The 27,908-nt window shown below is 36.3% G+C and overlaps 1 protein-coding gene across 1 annotated transcript in view; it reads left to right on the top strand.

Annotated features, from left to right (window-relative positions):
• The window catches only part of cunh8orf34 (chromosome unknown C8orf34 homolog), a 130,276-nt gene that overhangs the window by 66,708 nt on the left and 35,660 nt on the right, over nt 1-27,908 (top strand). The window contains exons 9-11 of the mRNA XM_038287794.1: nt 3,715-3,800; nt 3,938-4,011; nt 19,061-19,187. Coding sequence (XP_038143722.1) covers nt 3,715-3,800; nt 3,938-4,011; nt 19,061-19,187 — 287 coding nt within the window. The remainder of the gene's footprint in view (nt 1-3,714; nt 3,801-3,937; nt 4,012-19,060; nt 19,188-27,908) is intronic.

The raw sequence follows: 27,908 nt of genomic DNA, 5'->3' as shown, positions 1-27,908 counted from the left end.
TCTGGACTATTACTATGCACTTTATCCAGGCATTAGTCAACGATCGCTCTCTCGTCTGCAGTTAGTCTAAAACGCAGTGGCTCGTCTTTTAACGGCGACCAGAAAACATTAAAAAGTTACACCATTGTATCTCTGCACGGCCCCCCTGTTTGGTTTAGAATTGATTTTAATGTTTGTGTCTACAGCTTTTAATCGGATGGCTCCACAATACATTACAGACCTCCTCCAGATTTACTCTCCGGCACATGCGCCTGGGTCTGAAGGCCATCTTCAACTAGTTGTGTCTAAGACGCGGCTTAAAACCAGAGGGGACAAAGCCTTTTCTGTAGTTGAACAGCCTCCACAGTGGCTGGCTTAAGACCTACTTTTAACACCACATAATGGTGCGGTCCTCTGTGTCCTTTTTATTAATTTAAAACTCTTACTGGTTTTTCACGTGTTTGTTGGGTTTTTGCTTGTTTTTATGTACAGCATATTGGAAACATTTCTTGCTGTTAAATGTGCTATATAAATAAATAAATATATAAATGGATTGAATGGAAAATATAAACTAAGCTGCAGCAGAAGAAAAGTAAGCTGCATTCCTATAATCACTGATAATTAGAATATGTTTGCAAGACTACATGTCAGATACCTTTTAAAATATAAATGCTAACAATAAATAAATATGTTTTATACCAGACTTAAACATACATAACAATTTAACTATTGTTAGTAACAAAAACATATATTGACTGCATTTGATTCATGTGCTCCCCAATACATAAACAACAACCAAAAAGATTACAAGACAGTTTGTATGATTTCAGTATTCAAAACACACAGTTAGGTTATGTACTTAAAGGTACGTATAGTGAAAGATTTTCGAGAATTTTTGATAAGACCCGACCTCTCCAATTAAAAAAGAAAAAACTCATGCACGATCCTATATCCGCTCCCAAGAGGGAACGCCATTGAACTCGTGCAAGAGCATGCACAAGCCCACTTCTCATCTTGCACGCTCTGTTTTAACGTTGCTGTTTGCATCGCTCTTACAAGCTTAGTTTCCAGAAGAAGATTTGCAATTTTTCTGCAATGTCAGACTTACCTGGGAACAAGCACGTAGGACGGCGTAAACGTAACAAATCACCAGAATGATTGACAATTAGGAGGACCACTTATTTAGATGATCCACCTGGAAAAACATCCTCCAATATACCTTTAATGTGCTAAAAGTGAGCGCAAAGTACTGTTAGCAGAAGGTACGAGGCTATGCTTTCCAAACAATAGCCAATAAGCTATCAAACTGCATGGTAATCTGGGGATGTAAAGGCTAGTAAGAAAAGGTGAAATACTACAGTTCTTAAACTGAAATTGACTGATGTGAGTGGTAAAGATTAAATGGTAAATTTAACAAGCAGAATACATTGTAATTGGAGGATGGTGATTAAAAAAAGTCTTTAACAACCATCTTCCATGATTCAGGCTAATTATTCAGGATAATAGAATTAGTCCATAAGTGAACTAAAATATCCTTAATTTAAAGTGGTTAAATTTCAGACAGGGAAATAAATAAAAACTTCTCAAAATGCATGTAAACTTCTGGTTTCAACCTTATATAAAGCCTTTTACAGTCCACTCTACGGAAGAAAGGGTGTCACATCTACAAGCATTAGCAATAGCCTGTAATAGCACCCTTGAGTCATTTTGTCTTACTTTAAATGTCTAACCATAACTTTTATCAGTGCAAGAGAGAAGGATACACAAGTTTAAAGACAAAAATAAATATAATAGACTAGACTTAATATTTTTGATACTCCTCATTTAAGACCTGAACACTAAGAGACCATGTGGCTAGGAATACAGCCCAGGCATGGTTAGGCCTGCAATGTTTTAACATTTAGTTTGCTTTTTAATATAATTTTTCAAATTAAACATCAGTTTGATCCAATGTTTTAATTTTAAATTTTAATGCTGTATAGGATTGTTGATGGATCACTTTCTGTTTTTACCCCACAGTTTATTTTAATATCTGGGAATGTAAATCTTTTCCTCCCTTGAGGTCAAAGCCAAATCCTTGAAACCAGCATGGATTTCTCCACAAATTTATCTTCATAAAATCAAAAACAAAGCAATAAGGACTTGGAACACATGGTGATAAAAAGCAGCAATAGTCAAGTACTAAGAATATGAGATGTAGTTTTATAAATTTTGCAATGTGTATAGAGAAGCTGCTTTCTTCAAAGTGGAACAAAGAATTCAAATAACTTCTTTATGGCCATATATTAAGAAAATACTGTTTAAACCTGATAGTTCTGAGAACACTTGTGAGGGGAAAAAAGAAATGTTAAAGTCCAAAATTGTTAAACGAGTCAAATAGTGAAGCACTTCAAGGAGAAAATCCAGTTAAAAGGATACTTGTTTTGCCAAACATTACAAACAAACTAATATCATTTGTTTCTATAAAAATACAAAATTTACACAAAGTTCTAAAGCAGTTGTACAAAATACCCATAAAAAAAACTGATTCTGTATTTGATTGTTATCTTTGCATTAGATTAAAATTAGTTTGATCTGAAACATTTCAAGGTGATAAAAAAGCTAAAACAATAAAACTCACATCGACAGAAATTGTGTCATGTTATGAAGATCGTTCTCATGCCTTTGATTAGCTGAGCATTCATGATGAGACTGCAAATCTAATGTTATTGGTTCCTTGATTTAAAACTCCAGGTGAATCACATCACTTGCATACACTGGAAAAAAACGAAATCTACAGTAGATAAGTCATTATTTCTTAAAATAAGTGTATTTGTTCTTGGATTGAGGAGATAAAAGAAACATTTTGCCTATGGAACAAGACAATTTACACTTAAAATAAGAAAAAACAAAAAAACAATTGCATTGTCTTATTTCAAGTGCATATTATCTAATTATCTTATTTAAAAAGTAAATATACTAACTCCATTGGCAAACTTTCTCATTTATCTACTCAAATAAAGGGTAAATACACTTAATTTTTAGAAATTTTTACTTATTTCTTGATTTTAAATCTTGGTTTTTCCAGTGTAGAACCTATGTGCCAACATGAAGAATGCTAAAAGTAGCACTTCATACCAGATCTATGGAAAACAGATCAGACCTCTATTGGACTGCAAACAAATAATGCATTTCACGCTTGTGAAGATTCTCAGTCATCCAGGTTATAGTCATTCCAAAAAGTAAAAAAAAAAAAAAAAAACAATCTACTGGATTTTGTTTCCAAGCTTAAAGATTTTTCGCTTCCCATCCAGGAACCCTTTCAATATGAACCTTTAACCATCTTTTGCTTTTTTTAATGTCATTTTATCTGATAATAAATGTTATTTTGATGATCTGATACAACTTTAACAAAAAGATAGATAAGAAACTTTTTCTCCTTTTGGTATCGGTGTCCTCAATGTATCATTTTAATCATTATTACTCCTTGACTGTGCCTATAAACCCAGTATTCTGGTGTCACATGCAACAGAATCTCAAGGCTAACCCCTATGTTTCAACTTTCATCATCGCATATTTTATTTTACTGGTGAGATTATGAACTTGGTAAATGTTTCCTCTGTGTCTCATCACTTCAGAATGATGGAAACCAGCTTGTCTCATCTTTATATGTTGTGTAGCTTCTCGACATGCAGTGCATGAATAGTTCTCTGGCCTTGTATACAGATGTGTGTATGTTTTACGTGTTGTTTCTAGGCTGCAGGGAGACACACTATCAGACAGCCGATCTGAGGAGGACCACAGGTCTCACATATCTGAGCAAGCTGTGCCTGACATCTCCTGTGAGTTTCATAACAAAGTGAAAGAAATATAAACCTTTTTTTTTCTTTTTTTTTATTGCATATCTGTCCTGTATGTTTTTGTTCCTCTCCGCTGTGTTCTTTGCTTGCCTTGTTTTGAATGGATTTGTCTGGAGCAGCGCCATTGCCCGGGGTGGACACCATGGCAGGTCGACTTCAGGAATGCGAGGCCTTATCTCAAATGTCAGGCTCTGTAAGTGTCCTTTCTTGAACCTATCACCAAACAATTAAGATCACTTTACAATCCATCAATGACCTGGTAGCTCTCACTACCCTGCAGCTTTGTTGTCAGATATCGAGTGAAAACCACCTCAAGCTTCTTGTTAACAGAACTCTCCGAGAAAAAAACGATCCATTCTCTTCCATTCAGCTTACAGAACAATTGATGGTGAATAAAGAAAAAAATAGCCCAATTAGCCATGCCATACATTATTTTACTTGCCCCAAATCTACCTGCAAATATTTACTAAAATTTTTCAGTAATTGTTAGGTGGGAGGTATTTGTTATATAGTTCACCTCATACACTTTAGGCAAGCAATAAATAGTTGGCCCAAACCAGACAGAGCTCTATAAAGGCAGACGCTCACATGCTGTTAATAAAGTGTTCAGCTAAGAGGCTAGTACCTTATAAGTACAATAAAAGTCAACCCCTTTTTATAGTGGGTCCATTTAATTGTTAGACAAGGTATTTTCAGCTTCTTTTTTCTTTTAAGAGTGAAATCAGTTTGGAGCCAAGGCTTCGTTCTGTGTGTGGAGCAGATGCAGAGTGGCTCCTCACTAACTGGGAGCAGACATTAGGGGCTTGATGAACAAAGCAGGAGTCTGGTGAAGCCTTTGGGTACTTGAAGTACTTTTTTTTTGTTTTTATTTTGTTTTAATAAAAATCTAAAAAGTGTGGTCTTTCTATTGAGACCTATTCTAATTGGACATCCATAAAAACAATCAAGTTTAACCAACTGCCTTCAGAAGTCACCTGACTGGGAAACTGAAAACCGTGACATTTTCCTAAGTAAGTAAGTAAGTAAACTTTATTTCTATAGTACTTTTCACAGACCAGGGTCACACAGTGCTGCACAAATTTATAAAAAGTTTATATAAATTAAAACAACATACAGAAACAGTAAACACAGTATTAAACTAAAAAACAAGTTTAAAAAAGTGGGTCTTTAGTTGTTTCTTAAAAGTGTCTATACAAACAAGAGAACGAATGGTACAAGGTAGCTCATTCCAGAGGCGAGGCGCCACAGCTTTCCTATTGTTACCAGCTGTTGTAGTAACACACCAAATGTGTGTTTAGCGTCTGGTTAAAATGCAAAGTCAAAGGGTGTTGCCGTTGAGGAGACTCCAGCAGCACAGTTTGAGTATCGGGAGCGTCTCGCAGCCTCCCCAGCATCGGTAATAGGGTATATCGAGCGTTCAAGTTTCCAGCATCTAGAGCTTTGAATATGGCATCAGGATTCTAGCAAAGATCAACATATGCAATAAATACTCCTATGAGCAGCTTTACCGCATACAGATGCTCATAAACGACTCCTCACATGCATTTTTAGCATGTTACATGTACAAATAGAGTACAACACTATACCAAATATATCACACACGAGTGCTTGTTTCTTATCAGCGCACGCACAGCCTCCCTCCTCCTCACGTGTGGACCTGTTTATGCGTACTCATGTCAACTTTTGTGACTTTAGAAGCGTTACCCGCAGGACAAAGCAACTTGCCTGTGATTGTCTCCTTTTCAGTTGTGACACACTACCAAGGTAACCAGTGTAAACTGTCTTCCCTTGTCCCATGTTTGAGCTAGTAAGAACTATTGGGCTATTTGACCGGAACTTTTTTTGTAGATGTCCTATGACCCTTTTTAATGGACACCCTACGTTCAGTCAGAATCTAGTATTGATCCCGACCATGTTATGTCTAGCCTCAAGATGTTGGATGTCCTTAAAAGTAGCTAATCAAGGCTGCAAATCCACACAGGCGCAGACAAGGACCAAGTACTTGTGTGTTTGATATAATGGAGACCTGTGGTACTCTATTTGGGCATGTAACATGTTAAACATGTGCGTGAGGAAGAGTTTCTTATCGTGTGTATGAAGTAGAGCTGCTTGTAGGAGTATTTATTGCATTTGTGAACTTTTGACAGAATCCTGATGCCATAATTGAACGGTGGAGTTTACAGTTGTTCTTTGAGAATCAGCCAATCAGAAAAGCTGATCCAGGGAGACAGACTGAATTCTGCTTTAGTGGGGCTGTCAGCGTAAAGCCATGAAAATTAAATATGTATATATATAAAGGGATAAAACTCCAGTGGTTTTAACTTAAAGGCCAAGAGAATGTACTTATTATGTTGCAGCAAATGAGAGTGCTTTGATTATTACGCTGTATTTTCTTACTGAACTGAGCTGAAACAGTTTATATTGCCTACATTGACTGAAAATGTCCAAAACTGCTTATTAAAAGTATTACATTTTATATTCTAGTACATGCAGTTTCAGCCACTACAAACGCCAGCGGGAAATCCCCAACAGCCTGGCATGCAATGCAATGTCGGCCACAGGTACAGTACATATGCAGAGGGGCCTGCTGCTCCGAACAAGAAAATAATAGTTTAGTAGGATCATTATCCTGCACACTTTTCATTGTAAGAAAATGCATTTAGTGTGAAATGCACTATTAATCCTCTAATCTCTGTTCTATACGGGATGTCTTTTTTTTTGGCAATTAACTACCATTGTAACCAGAGCAGGTTGACATATTAAGGCGGCACCTGATTAAAGATTATTATTTTCAGAAGGTACTTTAAATTAACATTCAAGCCTCTTTGGAGGACTTACAGTATCATTGACTTATTCCGTTTGGCTGTTTTTATAACTATAAATTGAAGTTAAGTTATAAATCAAATAGAAATTCCTGTATGAAGCCTTTTACATCTTAACCCAATTTTTCCAGCTGCACAAAGAGAGCATTGGCATAAGTCCTGTTGCACTTTGTAACAGGCTATGAAGAGACAGAAACAGCAAACTTGAAAGAGAAGGTGTTCAGATAAGTAAAGTTCAAATGAAAGCATGCAAAAGAAATGCTGCATGTGATTAAACTAACACAACACCTTATTTTGAACAAACAATCCCCACCGTTTGACATGGTGAGGCAGTTTAATAGTACAAGCTATTTCTGAAAGAGAATCTGTAGGTGGCAGCAAAATGTCTGAAACACACCAATTAACAAAGCACCACAGGTCATATAACCCATTTGAAAACAGAATGCTTTAGAGAGAAATATATTCATGAGTTAGAATGGCCTAATTAAAGTCCAGAACTAGATGCAGTTAGAAATCTCTAAAGCCTCTTTCCCATTGAAATGAGCAGCTAACCAGGTTTTCAAACATGGGTCGACTCGCTAACAATCAATAATTGGCTTCTTCTTGGCAAAAAGTGCCAAGTCTGACCCCCCGCTGGCAAGCTGCGTGGCCTCTATACCCAAACTGCTGCGTGTCTGGTGACATCATCAGGCTGGGATAGCGTTGATGATGTGACCAGTGCAACAGAAATCAGGAAAGTAGACAACGGAGAGCAACATGCAAGGGAGCCAGTCCCAGTAAAGTTAAATTGAAAACTGGTATTTTCTGACATTCTCCATCCTGTTATACCTGGGTTTATAATGAGCAGAAATTTCATTTTCTAGATGGAAAGGTAGAAGTGACATTCCCCTGGCTTGTTCTAAGTATACAAAGGCTGGAATATAAATGTTAATAAAATTAAGTTTAAGATTTTAAAAAAGGGATACAATTTGATACTTCTGCTTCTTTAAAGGCTAAAGCTATTAACCAGGCACACATGTAAAACTGAACAACTTTCTTGTTTTTTTATCTACTGTCAGTAACTTAATAGAAATCCTGTGCTATTTATAATTATCTAATGGTTAGTGTACTGTAACGTAAACACAAAGGTAGGCTTTACATTTGTAGAATCTGGGCAGTAATTTCTCTTTTGCTCCAACGTTTGTTATCATTAAAGAAAGATCCTGAGCATTTCGTATTTCATTACGAGCATATTTATGACTGTCCATAAAAAATGCACAATTTAAACTGTAGACAGTTCTATTTTGGGTTTTAAATACCTGGTAATGTTGGAAAGAAACACTGCCGATACTTATTATTATGAGGCTTACAGACCCCCTGCCTCTGCCAGCTCTTTTAGGTGATAATTGCCTCATAAAGACGAATACTTTCCTAAAGCAATAGCTTAAGAAAATCCCCCCTTAAAATACTTCTATGACCGTCTTTGTAAGGGCTGGGTGATTGATTTTAATCATTTTTAGCTGCGAATGGCATGCCTATTACAGCCATATAATTCACAAGGGCATGTGCTCACTTCTCAGATAGAAATAAGATAATTATTGCGCTGCAGCATTATGTACACGATAAAAAGCATTAATTTATGATGGTTTTATCCCATTGGCAGCAGGGTTTTGGCCCAGTATGTGTTGATATGAATATTTGGCATCAGCATAGTTTGTTACACAGTTTTTCATACATTTTTATCTGCTGAGGAAAATCCAGCATGATAATTTAAACATTATGGATCAGTAATTTAGAAATGGTTTACTTTAACAACTGTAACATTTGTGTCCAATTATCTACACCCATAAATTACTAAATGTAGGTGTTGCAGTTGCATTACTGTCTAGAAGCCAATATTGTAATGAAAAAAATCCAAAAACTATTTGAACATAACCATCCCTTCTACATATAAAAAAATCTCAATTATTTTTGCAGAGTAGATATTCTTAAGTCTTTCGAAATATGCTATGATCAGGTAAAAATATTAAAAAACTTGGTTTTAACCAGACCGTATTGAATAATGTAGTTAAAAAACTTCCGCTAAGACAGTCCTGGCATGCTATTGATGAGCCTCATGATGTTGTTTGCCTAAATAAGTTTTTTTCAGTAGTCTTGAATAAATAAAAAAACAAAACATGTCATATAAAACATATATATACTTGTACATATAATTGATTAAAAAAATCAAATACAAAATGTGTTTCTAAATTAAAGGAACAAAAGACAGAAATGAATTCTAATAAAACAACACTTAAAGCTACAGTGTGTAATTTTCAGCGACATCTAGCGGTCAGACTGCAGACCGCAGCAACATGAACATGTCCCCCCCACCGCTTCTCCCCCCCAACAGTACGGCGAGCGTTACGGGACAAAATTTCTTCCACGACGTCCACATCACCTACCTTCTCAAGTGAGGAGGTTTGTTTACATAGATAATTTTACAGATAGTTTTTCATTAGTCTGAGTAGGGTATAGATTTCATGTAGACTTAAGATAATAAATATACCCGTTATTTTTTCTACGTCGTTGTGACGTTTTGGTGAGCTGCTTTGCATGGTGATATAAACAGACGAAGTAATTGTAGTAATTAGTTTAACAGCGAGATTGTGTTCGCTGGAAGAATATATATTCCCCGTTTACAGAGTCTAAGTCATTTTGGTGGCACGGGGGTTACAACGCGAGGAAGAGGGAGAGGACGAGGGCGAAGGCAGGGAGGCCGTGCAGCTAGGGCCAGGCGAGAGAGGGGTGCCAGCGGGGTGAGAGCAGAGGAGGAAAGGCTTGAAGATCTCCAAAGGAGCCGGAGAGAAGTAACCGAGGTATATATCCAGAAAATTATTTTACAGAAAATTACTGAATCATTACCTATGAAACGCCAGGGACGTTGCTGAATAAGTATACTGGAGAGTAACAGCATCATCACGCAGCATGTTATTGTTTTAGACAGGTCTGAGCATCCTGTACTCCAAAAACTGCAGTGATATTAGACAATTGTGTGTGTAGGATTAATTACCTGTCCAAGAGAAAACTGGCAGCGTCACTTTGAAAACCTTTTTCCTCCATCAGTGACTTCCATCGTGTAAATGCCGTGCTAATGTTGATCCGTGTTTTTTGCCGTTTCTTGTAACGCTTGCGTTTATTCTCGTCGTGTTTCCGCTTCTTAGATGACGGGGGTTCCGTGTCCGCCGCTTTTCGTTGTGATACAGAGTAGGCATGATCCTCCATTCGTCTGATGTTTGGCCACACAGTGCCAAACAGTTTGCAAAGTCACTCACGCCTGCCGCCTTGTTCACCTTTGTTGTTACTGATGCGCAGTACAGGTGCTGGTCATAAAATTAGAATATCATGAAAAAGTAGATTGATTTCAGTAATTCCATTTAAAAAGTGAAACTTGTATATTATATTCATACATTACATACAAACTCATATATTTCAGATGTTTATTTTGTTTAATTTTGATGATTACAAATGACAACAAATGAAAATCTCAAATTCATCATATCAGAAAATTAGAATATTGTGAAAAGGTTCAAAATTGATGGCCCCTGGTGCCACACTCTAATCAGCTAATTAACTCAAACCACCTGCAAAAGCCTTTAAATGGTCTTTCAGTCTAGTTCTATAGGCTACACAATCATGGGGAAGACTGCTGACTTGACAGTTGTCCAAAAGACGACCATCGACACCTTGCACAAGGAGGGCAAGACACAAAAGGTCATCGCTAAAGAGGCTGGCTGTTCACAGAGCTCAGTGTCCAAGCACATTAATAGAGAGGCGAAGGGAAGGAAAAGATGTGGTCGAAAAAAGTGTACAAGCAAGAGAGATAACCGCACCCTGGAGAGGATTGTGAAACAAAACCCATTCAAAAATGTGGGGGAGATTCACAAAGAGTGGACTGCAGCTGGAGTGAGTGCTTCAAGAACCACCACACACAGACGTATGAAAGACATGGGTTTCTGCTGTCGCATTCCTTGTGTCAAGCCACTCTTGAACCACAGACAGCGTCAGAAGCGTCTTGCCTGGGCTAAAGAGAAACAGGACTGGACTGCTGGTGAGTGGTCCAAAGTCATGTTCTCTGATGAAAGTAAATTTTGCATTTCCTTTGGAAATCAAGGTCCCAGAGTCTGGAGGAAAAGAAGAGAGGCACTTCATCCACGTTGCTTGAAGTCCAGTGTAAAGTTTCCACAGTCAGTGATGGTTTGGGGTGCCATGTCATCTGCTGGTGTTGGTCCATTGTGTTTTCTGAGGTCCAGGGTCAACGCAGCCACATACCAGGAAGTTTTAGAGCACTTCATGCTTCCTGCAGCTGACCAACTTTTTGGAGATGCAGATTTCATTTTCCAACAGGACTTGGCACCTGCACACAGTGCCAAAGCTACCAGTACCTGGTTGAAGGACCATGGTATCCCTGTTCTTAATTGGCCAGCAAACTCTCCTGACCTTAACCCCATAGAAAATCTATGGGGTATTGTGAAGAAGAAGATGCAATACACCAGACCCAACAATTCAGAAGAGCTAAAAGCCACTATTAGAGCAACCTGGGCTATCATAACACCTGAGCAGTGCCACAGACTGATCGACTCCATGCCACGCCGCATTGCTGCAGTAATACAGGCCAAAGGAGGCCCAACTAAATACTGAGTGCTGTACATGCTCATACTTTTCATGTTCATACTTTTCAGTTGGCCAACATTTCTATAAATCCTTTGTTTTTATTGGTCTTCAGTAATATTCTAATTTTCTGATATGATGAATTTGAGATTTTCATTTGTTGTCATTTGTAATCATCAAAATTAAACAAAATAAACATCTGAAATATATGAGTTTGTATGTAATGTATGAATATAATATACAAGTTTCACTTTTTAAATGGAATTACTGAAATCAATCTATTTTTTCATGATATTCTAATTTTATGACCAGCACCTGTATACCTGCTTCTTCTTCTTCTTTGGTTTCAGGCAGACTAAACGCTTCTCAGGCATAATACTGCCATCTACTGTTCAGTACCGTCTCAGTTCATCTCTCTCAACTTGCCGTAGTTATTTTATTTATTATTTTTTTTTTTCTCTTTTTGCTTACCTGAACTACAGACTCCAGCCTCTAAACTGAGTTCTTTGATGTCCCGTAGTTTAACCCCATAATCCCAGCACCCCCTTTCAAGGTGGCTGGAGCTACTTTGCAACATTAATTAGCTTGTAGCTGACTAACTCTGAGACTGACACACACTTCTATATGTCCCAAATCTTCATCTGAGACTCCTCTATAGATGATCTACTTCATTCTAATATCTATTGACCATAGCTCTAACACTGTGGCTAAAACAAGCCAACAAGACACTGAATTAGCTAAATTCTGATCATGTGCAGCTGACCTTTAAAAAATCCTCCAAAAACATCAGCAGAACTGAGCAAAGCACATTAAATCTGTCCTAGCTTTGCTTTTATTTTCATCTGAATTAAATTATGTTTCTGGAATAAATCCAACCAATAACTTATCATTCAGCTAAATTCTAAATCTCTAAAATAAAACTTGTGAGTTTTTATTCTAAATACTTTAATTGTAAAAAGTTGTGCTACACCATGCCAAAATGTTACAGCAGGGTCCATCTGGATCAGCAAACTTGCTTCATCTGTAACCAATGTTACAGATGAAATGTTGTTTATCACTTTATTATGTTTATTCCCTTCATAAGAGAAAAAGTGAAAAATTGTGAATGTAAACATCTTTTTGTCAGGACAACGTTCTTTTTTTTACCATTTAAATTTCCTCAGGCCCAAAATTTTTACCTTTCATATGTTCACATCCACATATTCACCCAGCACCTGAATATTTACCAGGTTTACATTATAACACCTTATCTGTTCTAGTTTCTATGTGAAATGAGCTTTATTAATTAACAGCTTCATCAAAACTTTGCTCAAAAGATCATTAACTGTGGGTTTCTCATGTAATGAGGTGAAGATGTCTAGATAGACATTTTATGACAAGTCAAACAGAAAACGCCTCTACTGTTCATTCCTGTGGCGTCTAACTGCTGTGATTAATATGAAACAAATGTTTAAATATATATATATAAATCATTCAACATCCTGCATGAATAACTGTCACCTGAAGACTCAAATTACCTTCTTGTTTAAAACCTTTGTCACAAATGTATGTGATTGATGTGTGCCGTAGTTATTTTCGAGCGTCATGGGAGATCTCGCAATCGCTAGTTTGTTGCCTCTGCGCTTGCCGTAGCGCAAAGATGTCAGCCTCCATGGCTGCGAGACCCGCTCCTATGTAATTATAAATAACGAATTCTAAGGCAACGCAAATATTATGATTAAAAGGCTGAGCTCATAGGTGATGATAAATAACATAGTTATGTATAATATATTAAATTTCTGACTTTATATGCCTGTAATTATTACACACTGTAGCTTTAAGTGGAGACTCAGGCTCTGTTCTCACCTAATAGGCGTACATACATTAATGTAAATTAAAATATAATTTTGATTGTTTTGTCATCTATAATGATATACTTAATATTGAGTAAAATAACATATTATGAGCTTAAGAAATATTAATGTAATTTTGACCTTGTAGCTTCCTTCTTTAACCCCCATTGGACAGAAGCTCTGCCCGGCAAAAATTTGGATGGTAGAGATGTATCCATGCACAACGCAATGCTCTGCTCACGTCTTGGCCAATGCTAGCGGGAGCGGCTATCTTCCCTCAAAGCTCTGCACATTGCTCTGCCCTTGCTCAGCCGTTGCTCTTTGAAATGTTACCCACTGTCGCCAGTAGAGTTGTCAGAACTCTCCTATTCATTAGCTCTGAATTAAGCATATTTATTTATGTTTTCTAAAGTAACAAAGTAAAGTTACACAAAACTGACTTGTTTAACATGCACCTAATACACAATTTCTGTAATTTGACATATTTTTAGAAAAAGCATTGTTTTAATGATGTGAAAGGCCGGTAACCATGCCTGCTAACATTTCAGCCCTATTCCTAAGTCTGTTAATAATACGGATTCGTTCCAAAACAGCCATCTCTTTCCTGATGATCTCCACTGTGCATATTCTCTTAGATATGGTAATTAAACATTAAAACGCCTGCAGGTTTTAGTTAGGTGCAGCCAAGGAGGAGCCTCACAGCAGCGCTTGCTGCTCGCTGAAGACAATAAACTTGGCATTCTGTGTTTTTCGCCAAGTCTCCAACAGCACAGAGAAACAATATTATTGCACAAAGTAAATCCTCTGATTCTGGTACAATAGTCCATAAAGTCTATTAGGCATTTAAGATTTGAGCCACAGCAACAGGTATTCATTAGAAGTGGACTATGTCTGTCAGCATTTAATTCCTGTCAGGGCTAGAAGAAGCTGGGGGAAACTGTCAATCTTCCCTTCCTCTGAAATCACATTATGAGTCTCATTATGTGAGCACATTGTGAGATAAACATTATTGTTACAACAATAAACAGTTAAAGTAGCGTACAACATATGTCAGTTTGCTGTGCTGTAAGATACGAGCACAACAAACTGTTTTGGACTCGGGGTTTCAGCATTTATTTATTTTATGTACCTCAGAACAAATCTGAGTAAAAACAGCAGAAAAAATTGAATGTTTTCAGGATTGAATGAATAGGCCAACTTGGGATGCTACTTATACAAAGAGAATTGGAGGTGTGTTTATTACTCATCTATTAACTTATTTAAGGTCTGTAATGGTCACTAATATGATTGCTAAAAATGTATATCTGGTTGAATAATAAATACAAAACATACAGATATAAACTCGCCCAAATGTAATGTTATATGTTAAATTTTTTATGTAACATAAGAAATTTGTACTTTAGATCAGGGTTTCTTAACCCTCGTCATCAGGGTTAAGAAAATATGCACCACAAACAGCCCAAAATTGCACAGCCTGGCCATTATAAGAGATATTTCGATTAAGAATTTGCTTGAAAATGGGAAATTCTTTTTTAACTCCTCCTTTGTCATACTTGCTGACAAATGCCATTTTTTTCCAAGAGCCATGGTTACACTAGTTTTTTTGAGACAGATCTAGCAGTCATTGTTGTGTGTTCTCTTGCACGAGCAAACTCCAGATTGTGGTGATCTTTATGAGTGACCACACACTTATATCTGCCCAGATGCTATCTATAAGATATTAAGACCCCCTCCCTACTTCCTCTGATTCTATTTAATTTGGTGTGGAATCAAATCATAAAACAGAAGAAGAAGCTGGTGTTTCCACTTTTTTCATGCATATTTTTCTTTTTATGGTACCATAGTGAAAGGGGGGATTGTAAAATGTATTTTTTTAAACCATTTAAGCAAACATACTTGCTGAGAAATCACAATCAACCTGTGGTTGTTGGTGATGGAAATTTTCTTTTTTCTTTTTTTCCCTTTAAAGCATCCAAACTTCACCTCATAACAAAGGGAAGGAAAGGTTTAGACCAAGTCTGCTCATGTCCTATATTATCTGACAGAACAACAGCTGCAAAAGGAAACTGAGATTACTCTTCATTGCTTTGTTTTGTATTTTCAGGCTCTAATCAAGACAGTTTTTAAACTATTCATTTTCCCAAATTACACTGAACCATTTCTGCTTTTTACATAGCTCCTTCATTTTCATTATGTAAATAATTTAGACCTTCTAAAACTGTATGATTTCACCAAAATGAATCAAGGAAAGAATAGATTTTGATTGTAGTGTTTGTTTATGGGTTGATGTTATCTGATTGGATCAATTTTTTGCTGTGTATCCAGTTGCTTTTCAAAGCCTTTCAGGACTGCTGAGAAATGCTTCCAGTCTGGAGCCTTTGGAATAAACTTTATGGTCTTTGTAGGTTTAAAAACAAAAAGGGATTTAAAAAAAATATATATTTAAAAAAAATATATATATTTTTTTTATATATTTTTTGCTTGTTATGTGATTTTCCGAAATAATTTTAGATGCAACATGTTAAAACTTAATAATAAACAGCAGAGTAATGATTTTAAAGTGTATGTGAAATTAAAAAAAGAATGAAACAAGTTGGTGGCCTTGTGTGCTGGTGCCAGGAACACTCAGAGCGAGAGGCAGTAAAGATGATGTAATGCTGTTGGATTTGGGGAGATACCACCAAAGAAAAAGAAATAAAATCAGGGAGTGGATTCAGCTATGATGTTCAGCTCACATCACTGCTTTATGAGAGCTGTAATTAAAGATTGGCTTGTGGTGATGGGGTTGTGCTGCCGCAAAATGCTTCATATGTCTGACAGGCACCAAGATCAATGTAATGGTTCTATAATTTAATGGCCAGCCAGAGAATAGCTGTTTTCCTTTTCTTTTCTGTACTTGTGCAGTAAAAATTGACTAGAGGATCTTGCAAAATTCTTCACACCCCTTTGACATATAAAAACCACAGACTTTATTGAGATTTTATGAGGCAAACCAAAAGTACTGCTTAATTGTGAAGTGGGAGGAAAGGAATGCCTTGGTTGTTGTTTTTTTTTACAAATAAAAAATTGAAAAGTGTGGCAGACATTCATACTCATTTTCACAGGCAGTGGCCAAAGGACTGAGTCCAAAAACGGATTAGTACAAGTACCACTTCAGGGTCAAACTACCCTGTACTATATGGAAAATAAATGTATACAACATCCTTCAGTGTTTTCCAAATAAATCACTGAAGACAGACCTGGGGTCCATTTCAATAAGCTGGTTTAAAAAACTATTCAAATCCTGAACTCTAAATTGATCCTGTCTGAGGTTGAAAACTCTGATCTACTCCTGGACTGAATACAAATGCAATGTTTTTAACCTTCAGCCCATTACTGCATCTGTAGAAGCTTTGATCAGCAAAAGACTGACATTTTTGCCTAATGCTCTTGGTAGATTAACTTCAGTTAATCAGGAATTAAGGGAAATATTTTATTAATATTTCTTTTTTTTTTTTGTGGTAAATTTAGCCCGACTTTGAATGGATCATTGAAACACTTGATTAGGTTTTAATCTAACTCGCTGTCTTTTATAGAATAGATTTATACAGAGATCAGATTACAAGGTGAGCTCTTTTTAAAATGATTTTAATCTTAATTAAAATTATTAACATTTTAATTTAAGTTCATTGAAATTAATTTTTGACATTGGATTGTATTTAGTTTCCTTACACTGAGCAAATGCATGGAATTTGTTTACTGTTGCAGAACAAATTGTGCCAAAAAATGTTTAAATACTTTCTTAACTTAGTCTATAAGGTCTTCTCTACATTCTACAATTATTTTTTGGGGTTTGTTCTGTTTAATCATTTATTCTTATTTTAAATACTTTTTATTATCGTTAAGAAAATATATTACCATTTATATTTAGATGAGTAATCATAAAAATTATTATTATAACTATTATCATTATGTTTTTACTATAAAAATGGCTGCAGGGATAATGTAGACTGACTCCTTATAATCTCATAAACTAAAAAGGAGATACATAAAACAATTGTTATCCCATTTCACTAAAGTGCCCAAAAGATAAACTTATGGACTTGTGAGATAACTTGCCAGTCGTCCAAATGGATGGTTGCAGGATACCTTTGATCACTGTCTGGTCAATGTTCTACTATCTGTTGAGATTTCTCAGGCTGAAAATGATTTTTTAGTAAGCATGTGGGCATTCAGATATTAACTTGTAAATCAGATCAGAACTGCCATTTTTTTTTAAATGGCAGCTAGATTTGAGCACCATTGATGGAGAGCAGCTGGAATACGAGAGTTTATTCTGTCAAAACAGCCCCTTTGGATTATAAATTTAGATTTGTACCTATAAAAACTTTTTTCTCAGTTATGCTTTGGTTTGTGGTTCATAATAGTTATTTATATTCCCATGTCCTAGATTAGGAATATGTAAAAAGTAGGAAAGAGAGAAGAGAATGATGGTCAAGCTTGGAAATTAAAATAAAAAAACTTGTAAGCCATAGTGTGTTAGTGGGAATGTTAAAAATTAAAGCTCTTGAGATCTTGCTCATAACAGTAACCCTGTCTTGCTTCTGTCTCATTCAAGCATAAAAATCTATTTTCTCAATTTATTTTCTGCATCTCAGAACATAAATGCTGAAAATATTTTAACCAGTTAAAACCTCTTAAAAAGGATGTGAGGATCCATCGCTTTATTTTTTTGTTCAATTTTAACCATTTATGATCTTCTATACCAACCACACATGGTGACAGCGCCTCTGCTAAACGGCTCATGAAAACAGCAGTTTGCAATCTTAAGTATTTATATTTATTAGAAGTCAGATTTTTTTAATTTAATTTACTATTTTTCATGGATACATAAACAAACACAGACAAATGATTTGAATGCAGAAAGACAAAGAGAAATAATTTGAGCTGGGACAATAGCTACAGTAGCATGTCAGTCGATTTTAACTAGCAGATTAGATAGAAATATATTCCAAGCACTAACAGAAGATCTCATTAAACTATATATTAAGGAACTGAGTCTCTCCATTTGTATTAGTGACATCATGTTTGTGAACTGCCCTCCAATGACCCCCTTCTGAGATTGGGGGTCAGTGGAGGTTATCCATTCCTTCAAAAAACTGTTTTGCTTCCTCCAAGTATCTCCCATGTTTGCAGCAAGTGCTGTTGTACAATAATCAAACAAATGCACATTTGTTTGGTGTCTGGAGCCTTGAGGGCTGTATAAAACTTCTCTGCTGGTACTATCTGCTGACTATCTGTGGTAAAAAAATCTTTACTTTTTGGGACTTTATCATTGTACTGTATTGCTCCAATCGCGTACGGCATATATCTATTACCAGATATCTCGGAACATCTCAACACTTACTCAAGTCAGTATGTTTCTCATTAAAAGCATACCATAATCATAACTTATCTTGTTTAAACTAAACAAACAGCTATTGGGATTATTGCTGTCAAGTTTTATTTCCCGCCTGCACAAGGAGCTCATGAACGTTAGGTGCATTAACTCTATACATGATATTACTATAGAAAAGAATCAAGCAATGATGGCTTGAGCCTCTATTACTGGGGTCTCTCTAAAATATGTTAATAAGTAACATTTTAAATGGATATTACTTTACTTTAAGGTATACATTTTGCTGACAGGTCTAATGCAAGCATACCATTGTGGAAAAGGTAAGGGCTTCTGTCGATGAATGCCCTGCTGCACTACCGACTGTCTAGCCACATTCCCTCCATACTGGATGCTTTCATCTACATTTGCTGTGGTTTCTTGTGTTTTTCTAAAGCCCATAAAATAATAATTGGCTCCTTTTTTCCCCACCAGCAGATATGGCTTGAATACTTTCAACAAAAGCTGAAAATTATGTAAAGAGTTAATTGAAGGGTCTTTCTTCTAATGTGACTTGCTCTCTTTTTCTGTTCCCTCACTAACTAGCGTCAGGCTGTCTGGGAGGCTGATCTGAAGTCTGCGAGAGGTGGGAGTTCTGTCGGGCAGACGGGGCTGCTGCTTGGCGACTCCCTCTTTTCCAAAGAGCTGGAGAACATGGGCAAACAGCTCGCTGGTAGGCGCAATGTGTCGATTTTATGTGTGTGCTTCTGTGACAGGTGTGTATCTGCAGTGGAATTTTGTGCCTGCAAAGTTTTTATGTACTTGTTTAAGAAAGAATAGGAATTTTATTTCAGAGAATTTGACAAAAAACTATTTGAAAAACAAACAACAAAAATAAATGAATTAAGCAAATACACACAAAAGAGACTAATTCACATCAACCAAACCAAACACTAATTTCCAAACAAACTAAATTTACCCAAACATAAATAGAAACAAAATTTGAATTGCCTGAAAGGGGTATGAAGAAGTAAAACTTATTTTATTATTTTATCCCACTAACTGATCTTAAATTAACTTAAAGTAGAGTAACCTTGCTCTTAAACTACTGTTTTTATCCATTATTTGCATAAACACACACAAAAAAAAAAAAAAAAAAAAAAATATATATATATATACATATATATATATATATATATATATATATATATATATATATATATATATATATATATATATATATATATATATATATATATATATATTAACTTCCAAAAGACTTTATTATATGCATGAATCATTGGCAATTTCAAAGGATGTTAAATGGAAAAAACAATTTGCAAAAAAATCACAGATTATATTGCTAACTGTAGTTCTGCATTCCACCAGAAGGAGGTGACATGTTCACATGAAGCTTCATGAACTGTGGGGATCGTTAAAGTAATTTGGCCAAATGGTGCAGTGCCTCATGATGCTTCATCTCACCATCACTAGGAGGCAGAGATGAGTTTGCAGATTTAATGGAAGAATCCCACAGCAAACTGAGGCAAAGTAAAAAAAAAAAAACCCACAAAATACTGAAAACCAAAAATCTAGTAAACCTCTGGGAAAAACACACATGGGGAGCAAAGAGACGACGAAGCAACAAAACCATCATTGAGGAACTGCAGAGGTGGTTCATGTATGGGGAACAGAACAAAGAGCGGGCTAATGAGCTGATATGGAACAGGTGTAAATAGAACTAACTAGAAGGAAGCCAACAGGAAAGGAAACGGGCACAAAGGGATGAACAGAGTGACCGAAGAAATACAAAACTGCATAAAAATAACACAAAATTAAAGGAAACCAATAAACAAGAAAACAGAATAACACAAATCAAAGTGGAAATGAAAACTTTAAAAAGAGTACCAAGGGGAGAACCATAACAGTACGCTCCAGTAACAGAATAAAGACAATAAATACATGCCACTTAAACTACTTCAGCTTCGAAAATCCAGAACCAAGAAACTGATGTTGCAAAAAAAAAAAAAAAAAAACTTGCTCTCCTGTTCCACATATGTACATACCTTGGATTATTATTCATGGAATTTATGGCGGCATAAATTACACCTGGGGAAAGAGTCACTCCAAAGTATGCTCTACTTTAGGCCAAAGAATGTGCCCCCTTGGAGAAAATACTGCCTTGCTTGAAGAGAACAGTTTTTAGTTTGTTTTCTATGAGAAAAAATTTAAAATGTAATTTTTCACATGTACAGAATTGATCATAACCCCACTGATGTCTGGTTGACCTAATAAAACTGCTAAGGTGGTAATAGGCCTCTGTACCAGTTAGATGTTGCTTTTTGTCACTAAATTCACATATGTATTTGTTTAGGAAACAGATTGAAGACTGGAATGTCAGTCAGAGGGAAAGGGGCCCTTCAGTGTCATGTGTCCCACACTTGTTTGTTTTTGCATGTATTCCCACTTCATTTGACAGCATCACACTTTGTAAAGAGCCTTACATATTGTCACACGCCAGTTATTTAAAGCATATTGGTTGAGGAAATTTAACGGGAGACTCGCTGTCATCAAACCTGTCTATTTAAGACAACTCGGAAAGACGATACTTCTCTTAATGCAGAGATTAGAGAAAAGTTTTAATTTTGAAATACCTTTACATATAATGCACATTTAGATGAAAACTCCTTAACAAATGCCTAAAATGAAGAGTGTTTATAGTCGTAGGGAAGTCATATTTAAATGTCAAATCATTCTAGCCTAAACATGTATATAAATGTACTCTTTATCAGACTATATTGCCCCAAAATTTATGTTATGCAGGCCAGTTAGTTATATGTCAGCTTGTACACACAAATTCGGCCAAGCTTGTACACACTAATTCGGGAGAATTCGGAAATGTGACGGTTGGAACACCCGTTTCCCTAAGACTTTAAAAAAGATCATTTAGGCATCTTAACCTCTTGAACTTCTCTAATATACAGTACAGTGACTGAGAAGTAAAACCTTGCTTTTTTATCAGCGCAAATAAAATACTTGTCTAAACAAAAACAGAACAAGAAAGTTTACTATAAGTTCTTTTTAGAGTCTATGGTGGTAAGGCAAGCAAAATTACATTACTCACTGAGATTTTTTTCTTTGCCTTTTTTGTAGCACTTGAGTGTAAACAGAGAAAGCAGTTTTCAAATTATGATTTTTATTTTGGCTATCTGGACGAACCTGTGTGACTAAATAACTTAAGTTCATGGACATTTGGGAAATGGATAGGAGAATGATACAAAGCACACCATCATGTTCACTCTTAGATGCCACAACAGAAAAGGTACCTTCAAAAACCTAATCTTGCTGAAAACCCTAAAATACCCTTTTGTTTAGCAAAAAGAAGTGGTCCAAATTCCCTCCAAAGTGATATAAAACATCAATTACTAAGCCAAATAGCAAATGCTTCTGTCACTATGGCTGGCACAACCAGGTATAAATGTTTAGGGGTCAGCTAACCTTTTACATGGAGTCGTGTTACTTTGAATTGCTTTTCCCTCATAGAAAAGAGTCCCCTTTAACGGAAAAAAAACAAAAACAATTCTGTATTCCCTCCGAATTAGCCTAAATATAAAATAAAAATGTTCGAAAACCGAAATATTAATATTCACGGAACATCAACAGGTAAATACTGTAAGGCCTTAGATTGCTTTACAGCTCTGTGGAAACATATTGAGTAACCTTTGTTTTCAGTTTTTTGAGTTGTGTTTATTTACGTATGCAATGCATCGTGTATCTGTCAAAGGTCTAACCATCCTTGAAAAGTATTTCTACAGTGTGATTTAAATTTCTCACAAATTTAGAGAAGGTATTTTCTCATAAAAAGCTATTCAGTATAAGATAAGCAATTGTTTTTCTTAATATGTGCCATTGTAAAATGGAAATATTTAATATAATATAATAATATTATCTTATGTGATTTTTTTAGGTGTGTCTGGAAGTATTTAGTGTGTAGCAATGTCTAATTATCTTTTAACTATGAACATTATCTGTTTATTCTGGATTTGAGGTGATGTTTTAATTTAGCCAAGAAGCTTTATTCTTGATAGTTGGAGGCCTGAAGGCAAGTATGTCTTTAGTGCTCTTGTTTATTTTCTGAGGAGGGACCCAATAAAGCTTGCATGAGTTCTGAATTGTTTTATAGCGTGCTGTGGCTGTGTACTCTCAGCACGTGCATCTGCTTCTTGATCAAAGGCTTTAATAGATTTGGTCTGTTTGTATTTCTTCTTGTTTCCTTCTTGGTCTTATTTTCCACTTTACTTTCTTTCTCTGTCTCTTTAATGTGAAATTAAGAGCACAACGATGCAAACTTCATACCAGCTGTATTTTGATCGGCGTATTTTTCATATCTTTGATCAACAGAAGCTGTCATTTTGCATCATTTTGTGAAAAAGTATAAGTGTTTACTACATCTGCAGTGAGGACTCTTAAAAAGATGCGGCTTTTAATAGAATGCTCTTTAATGTTAGGAAGTTTGAAGAACTAGTTTACAGTAAGATCATGGCTGTTGTAACCGTTTATGGAAGGGAGGAAGATTTACGAAACAAAAACATGTGGTGTTATCGTTAGAATTGTAAATATCTTCAGTCCAGCACATCAGCTTTACGGGAACAGACAGCTAACCAGCATATCCTGTTTACAGCTGAATATAATAATCACACAAGAATCTATTAACAGAGTGTAGGCGGTTAGGAACTCAAACCAGACTCATGGGGGAACTTTTTTTTTTTAAAACTTTGTAACATTTATTTCAGTGTGAAACAAGGGTGTTTCCCTGGAGTTAGGTTCAGCGTTACGGTCAGGAGCCATGGAGGCGTGTCAGCTTAATTATAAACCTGCTTTAAAGTTTAATTTAAATGCAACCAACAGCTGATGTCATGATTTAATCTAAGCTGCAACATGTTTAGCCGTCAAAAAAACAAACAAATAACAAAACCAATGAAGCTACTTCGACACAATATTAACGTTGGATAATTTACACACAGATTATTGAGGTACAACACTCAAAAATACTGTAGTAAGTTTCTTTATTATTAATTTCAACTTTGCATATTTTCATTATACTAGTTTGCACAAGAAGTCATGTCAAGCTACTTAACTATACCAAAGTGGTGATATAAATATTGGTGGGATGGGATTTAACATTGTTTAGTAAGTTAATTACAGGCACTTTAATTAAAATTAACTGCATTTTAATCTGAAACCATATAATCAACAAAATATCAATCACTATATAGAGCAAGGACTATATAGTGGACTTTATAGTGAACACAGTTAACTGACCGTTTGGACAAATGATCACTACTTTTTGCTCCCCGCACAGTGCCTGCAGCATATTTGTTCTTTTTCGCCGCCACATAAAAATCTCATGAAGTTCTGCAAGGAGAGCTCTTGCAAACCATTCTGAGTTATATCTGCTCATCTAGTGACCATGGATGATCCCTACTTTTCCAGGTGCAAGGTGGGAGATTTTGAATCATCTACTTTTTCATCCACTTGATGTTCGGACACTCATGTAAAATAGCGTGACCACTATATAGTGCCCTAGATAGTTATTGGAGCAGATGTTTGGACACTGCCATGGTTTTTATTCTTGTCCTCAGGGGACTAACACCTGTGATGCCGCTTTTACATCATATTTACGATTTTACAAAAAAACAACTAGTACAAAGGTTCGCGCTTGGGATTAAGTATTTATATTAGAAAATGTCATGATGGGATTACAGTAAGATGTCTGACCCATATGCAGAAACACACGGAGGTTTGGAGAAAGTTCAGAAGGTTTATTGACAAAGTGTAAATAAAATGTGAACAGGAACTGGGGTGGTCAGACTGGTCATGGCTGGATCTCCACTGCTAGAGGTGGAACTGATCAGCAGGTGGGGGGAACCCTGTGAGTCCAGAGGCTTATTGGCAGGCAGTGGGCTGAGGACTGAGGGCTAGGCTGAGACGGAGACAGAATGCAGGCAGACAGGTTCCTGGCTGAGAGAAGGGATTCAGATCTGCAGAGGGGGAACCTTGAGAGTCCAGAGGCTTTTCGGCAGGCTGAGGGCTGAAGCAGAGACTGAGACTGAGTGCAGGCAGGCAGGTTTCTGGCCGGGTGAAGGGATTCAGATCTGCAGGGGGAAAACCTTGTGAGTCCAGAAGCTTTTCGACAGGCAGAGGACTGAGGCTGAGACTGAGTGCTGGCAGGCAGAATCCAGGCATGGACAGAGGCAGAGACTCAGACTTAGTGCAGGCAGGTAGATTCCAAGCCATGGTTTCTCTCTCCAGAGTCTTTCTGGTTTTCAGGCGGGTCAGGATCTGAGAGACAGGGAGAAACTGGGTCAGACAGGTTTCACAAAAGACAGGGTCTTAGATCATGCAGGCTGGCACAGATTCTGCTAACCATTACTGGCAAACACTCTGGCGCTGGAGTGTCAGTCTCCTCCTCCTTAAATAGGAGTCCTCTTGATGAGCAGATGGAAGACAGGTGTTGCAGGTGAGCACAAGCCCTCAGGAGGGGATCCTCGGCGCCCTCTGGTGGGCAAGCCTCCGGATCCCAACAGAAAATGCAGTTAATTACATTCAGTTTTTTTAATGTAATTAAGTTTTAAGTTGCATTAAAACATTTTTAATTAATTAATTGCACTTTAAACGCATTAAAGTCCTGACCCTAAAATATACCGACGTAATATCGAATTCATTTTAAATCAATCCATTCCAATCGTACGGTTTTAGATCCAACTGGTTACATATAAACCAGATAAAATTTGAATTAGAATATAGTTGATCAGCAACCCTCTCAAGAAGGCATGTGTTGAAAGTGGAAATGAAAAATCTCTATTTAAAGAAAATAAGTCCAGCAGAACCAGGCTCAGTATGAGGAGTTATATCCTACAAACAACTGATTGTTGAATACAGAAACAGCATAGATAGAACAGAAACAAAAACTCTGGGTAAGAAAACCTTAGAGCTGCGCTCAAGAAGAACTGTAAGGTATACTGCCTACTCAATTAAAAAATAACAACAAAAATGTGAACATTGTTAATGACAGCAATATATCTTTTAATTTGTTCTCCCTAGGATGCAGTAACATTCTAAATACAGAATCATTGAGACATGATTACTTCCAATGAAAGGAAAAACTAGCAAAGTACATGAAATTCATTATAGCAATAGCTTAATCAGGCAGCTAAACACAGATTGACTAGGTAAGGGATACAATCTGAACAAATATCAAATGCTCATTGCAGTAATAGCTCTGTCAGAGACTCTGTAGAGGAAGTAGACAGAGCTGAAGAGAGGAACATTGGGTCAAGTTTATCTTATTTTCAGAAAGGAGACACAGCCAAACATATGAAGCACTGCAACTTCCATGTAAAGGTCTTTTAAAGTTTAAAAAAGGTACATTTATTATCAAATAAACAGGCATATGAACCCTAAAACAGTCTGGAAAACATCTGTAAACAAACTTATTTCCCTAAGAGTAATGATGGGTAGCACCACAGACATGTTCTGCTTTGCATACTAAATGGACATTTGTCAGCGATCAGCAACATGTGTTTCATATTAGCTTGTGGAAAAATGTTGTTTGCATGGGAGCAAAAGCAGCATTTGCTCAAAAACAAGGAAGTCAAGGTTTATGGAATACTTGTCATGCTTCCCTTTGTTATTCACTTGATGCCACATATACACAGCTCCTCAGAAAGACTCGCACTTGATGACTCACTCGTGAAATTATACCTCGCACATGATAACTCCCAGACAGTTGTGTTGAAGAAAAGTTTGCCAACATTTGTATCAAAAACATAACAAACGAGGGAGGGGGCGGGGCAGAAGAACCAGATGTTGATTCCACAAGCTGGCAGTGTCTGCTCTTTCACAAACACAAATTGTTCCTAAAAGTAGCAGAGAAGAAAACAAATTTGTTTTTATCATGAGAGGGTGGAAAAGCTTCTTGGGTTCTGTCTGTGCTCACTGTATCTCAGCTTTAGACTTTTTATAAGGGGACACTGAATATACCACAGTTTCCAAGGTCTATAAATATTGTCATCCATTACCCAGAAGAGGAATGAAAGAAAGCGAGTCGTCCTCTTTAATGCTCCGTAAAATGTATGAATCATCAGTCCTGTGGGAGGCAGACCTGCATGTTTTTGTCCTTATAAGTTATGATCAAAAACAAGGCTGACGTTATGGTGGAATCTTGGAGGATATTTGTTGGTAATCGGGGATTTGTATGTGTTAGAGACACTATCACGAAGATCTGCATACTGAGTTCAGACGTTTGTGGAGAAAGGATTTAAATAAAAAAAATTGGGAGATAAGAAAGATTCCTAACAAAGGTTTTCTTTTGGTAAATATAGAATATAATTCAACTTTTGTTACTTAAAGAAAAAAGTAACAAAATCAACTTTGCATTTAACCCATCCCCTTGGGGGGCAGTGGGCTGCCATTGTGTGTTGCCTGGGGAGCAGTGCGTGGGCTAAGGGTCTTGCTCAGGGACCCAGAGTGGGAGTGGGGCTTAAACTCAGAAACTCTGGAACTCAAACACAATATACCTTCTAATCTAACTTGTCAAATTCAGTTAGGTAGAAAATGTTGCGTTATGCTTCATTGTTTTATGGTTTAAATCAATAAGTCAATTAACTTACACTTAAACTTAGACAGATTTTATTTGTCATTTTGTTTACACAAGTGTTAAACAAAAAGAAATTTCGTTTGGAACAGCCCTCTGGATAATTTAATCTTTTTTTTAAAGTGCTGCCTAGAAAAATAGTAAAAAAAATACTGTAAATTTACAGTAATGTTGGTGTTGCCCCTTACAATTCATATAATATTCAACCCCCAAAACTCTTCCATCCATCCATCCATCCATTTTCAGACACGCTTAATCCCAAGTAGGGTTGCGAGGGGTGCTGTTGCCTATCTCGAGCTATCAATGGATGAGAGGCGGGGTACACACTGGACAGGTCGGCAGTCCATCGTAGGGAAAACTCGTCCAAAAACACATTCCTTGGCTTTTGACACTGACAGACTTTTTGTTTTTCCTGCTGTTTTTATTGATTTATTGATTATGTTAGTCTTTAAATGTTTTTATTTTATATGCTCAGTACTTTGAAAAGCTGTGGTTGTTTTAAAGTGCTTGATAAAAAGACAATGTATTATTGGCAGTTGTAAACTAAATAATGCATTACAATTTTCTAGGGTCAAAATAATTTACAATATATGAGATATGATTTATCAAATCAGGATTTACTTTTCAATTTCTCTTTAAAGAATTAAGTTATACAAAATCAAAACCATTTCTTACTTTCTAAGGTCTTCTAACTACAGATAAAAGAGAACAAAGAGGTAGAAAAAAAAAATTTCATCAGTCATACTTAAAGGTATAGTGGAGGATGTTCTTTTTCCGGCTGGATCATCAAAATAAGTC

This window comes from Cyprinodon tularosa, unplaced genomic scaffold (genome assembly GCF_016077235.1).
Source record: "Cyprinodon tularosa strain WSP-4 unplaced genomic scaffold, ASM1607723v1 ctg245, whole genome shotgun sequence".
Classification (NCBI taxonomy): domain Eukaryota; kingdom Metazoa; phylum Chordata; class Actinopteri; order Cyprinodontiformes; family Cyprinodontidae; genus Cyprinodon; species Cyprinodon tularosa.
Note: the sequence above shows the minus strand (reverse complement) of the source record. Positions and strands in the feature narration are given on the sequence as shown.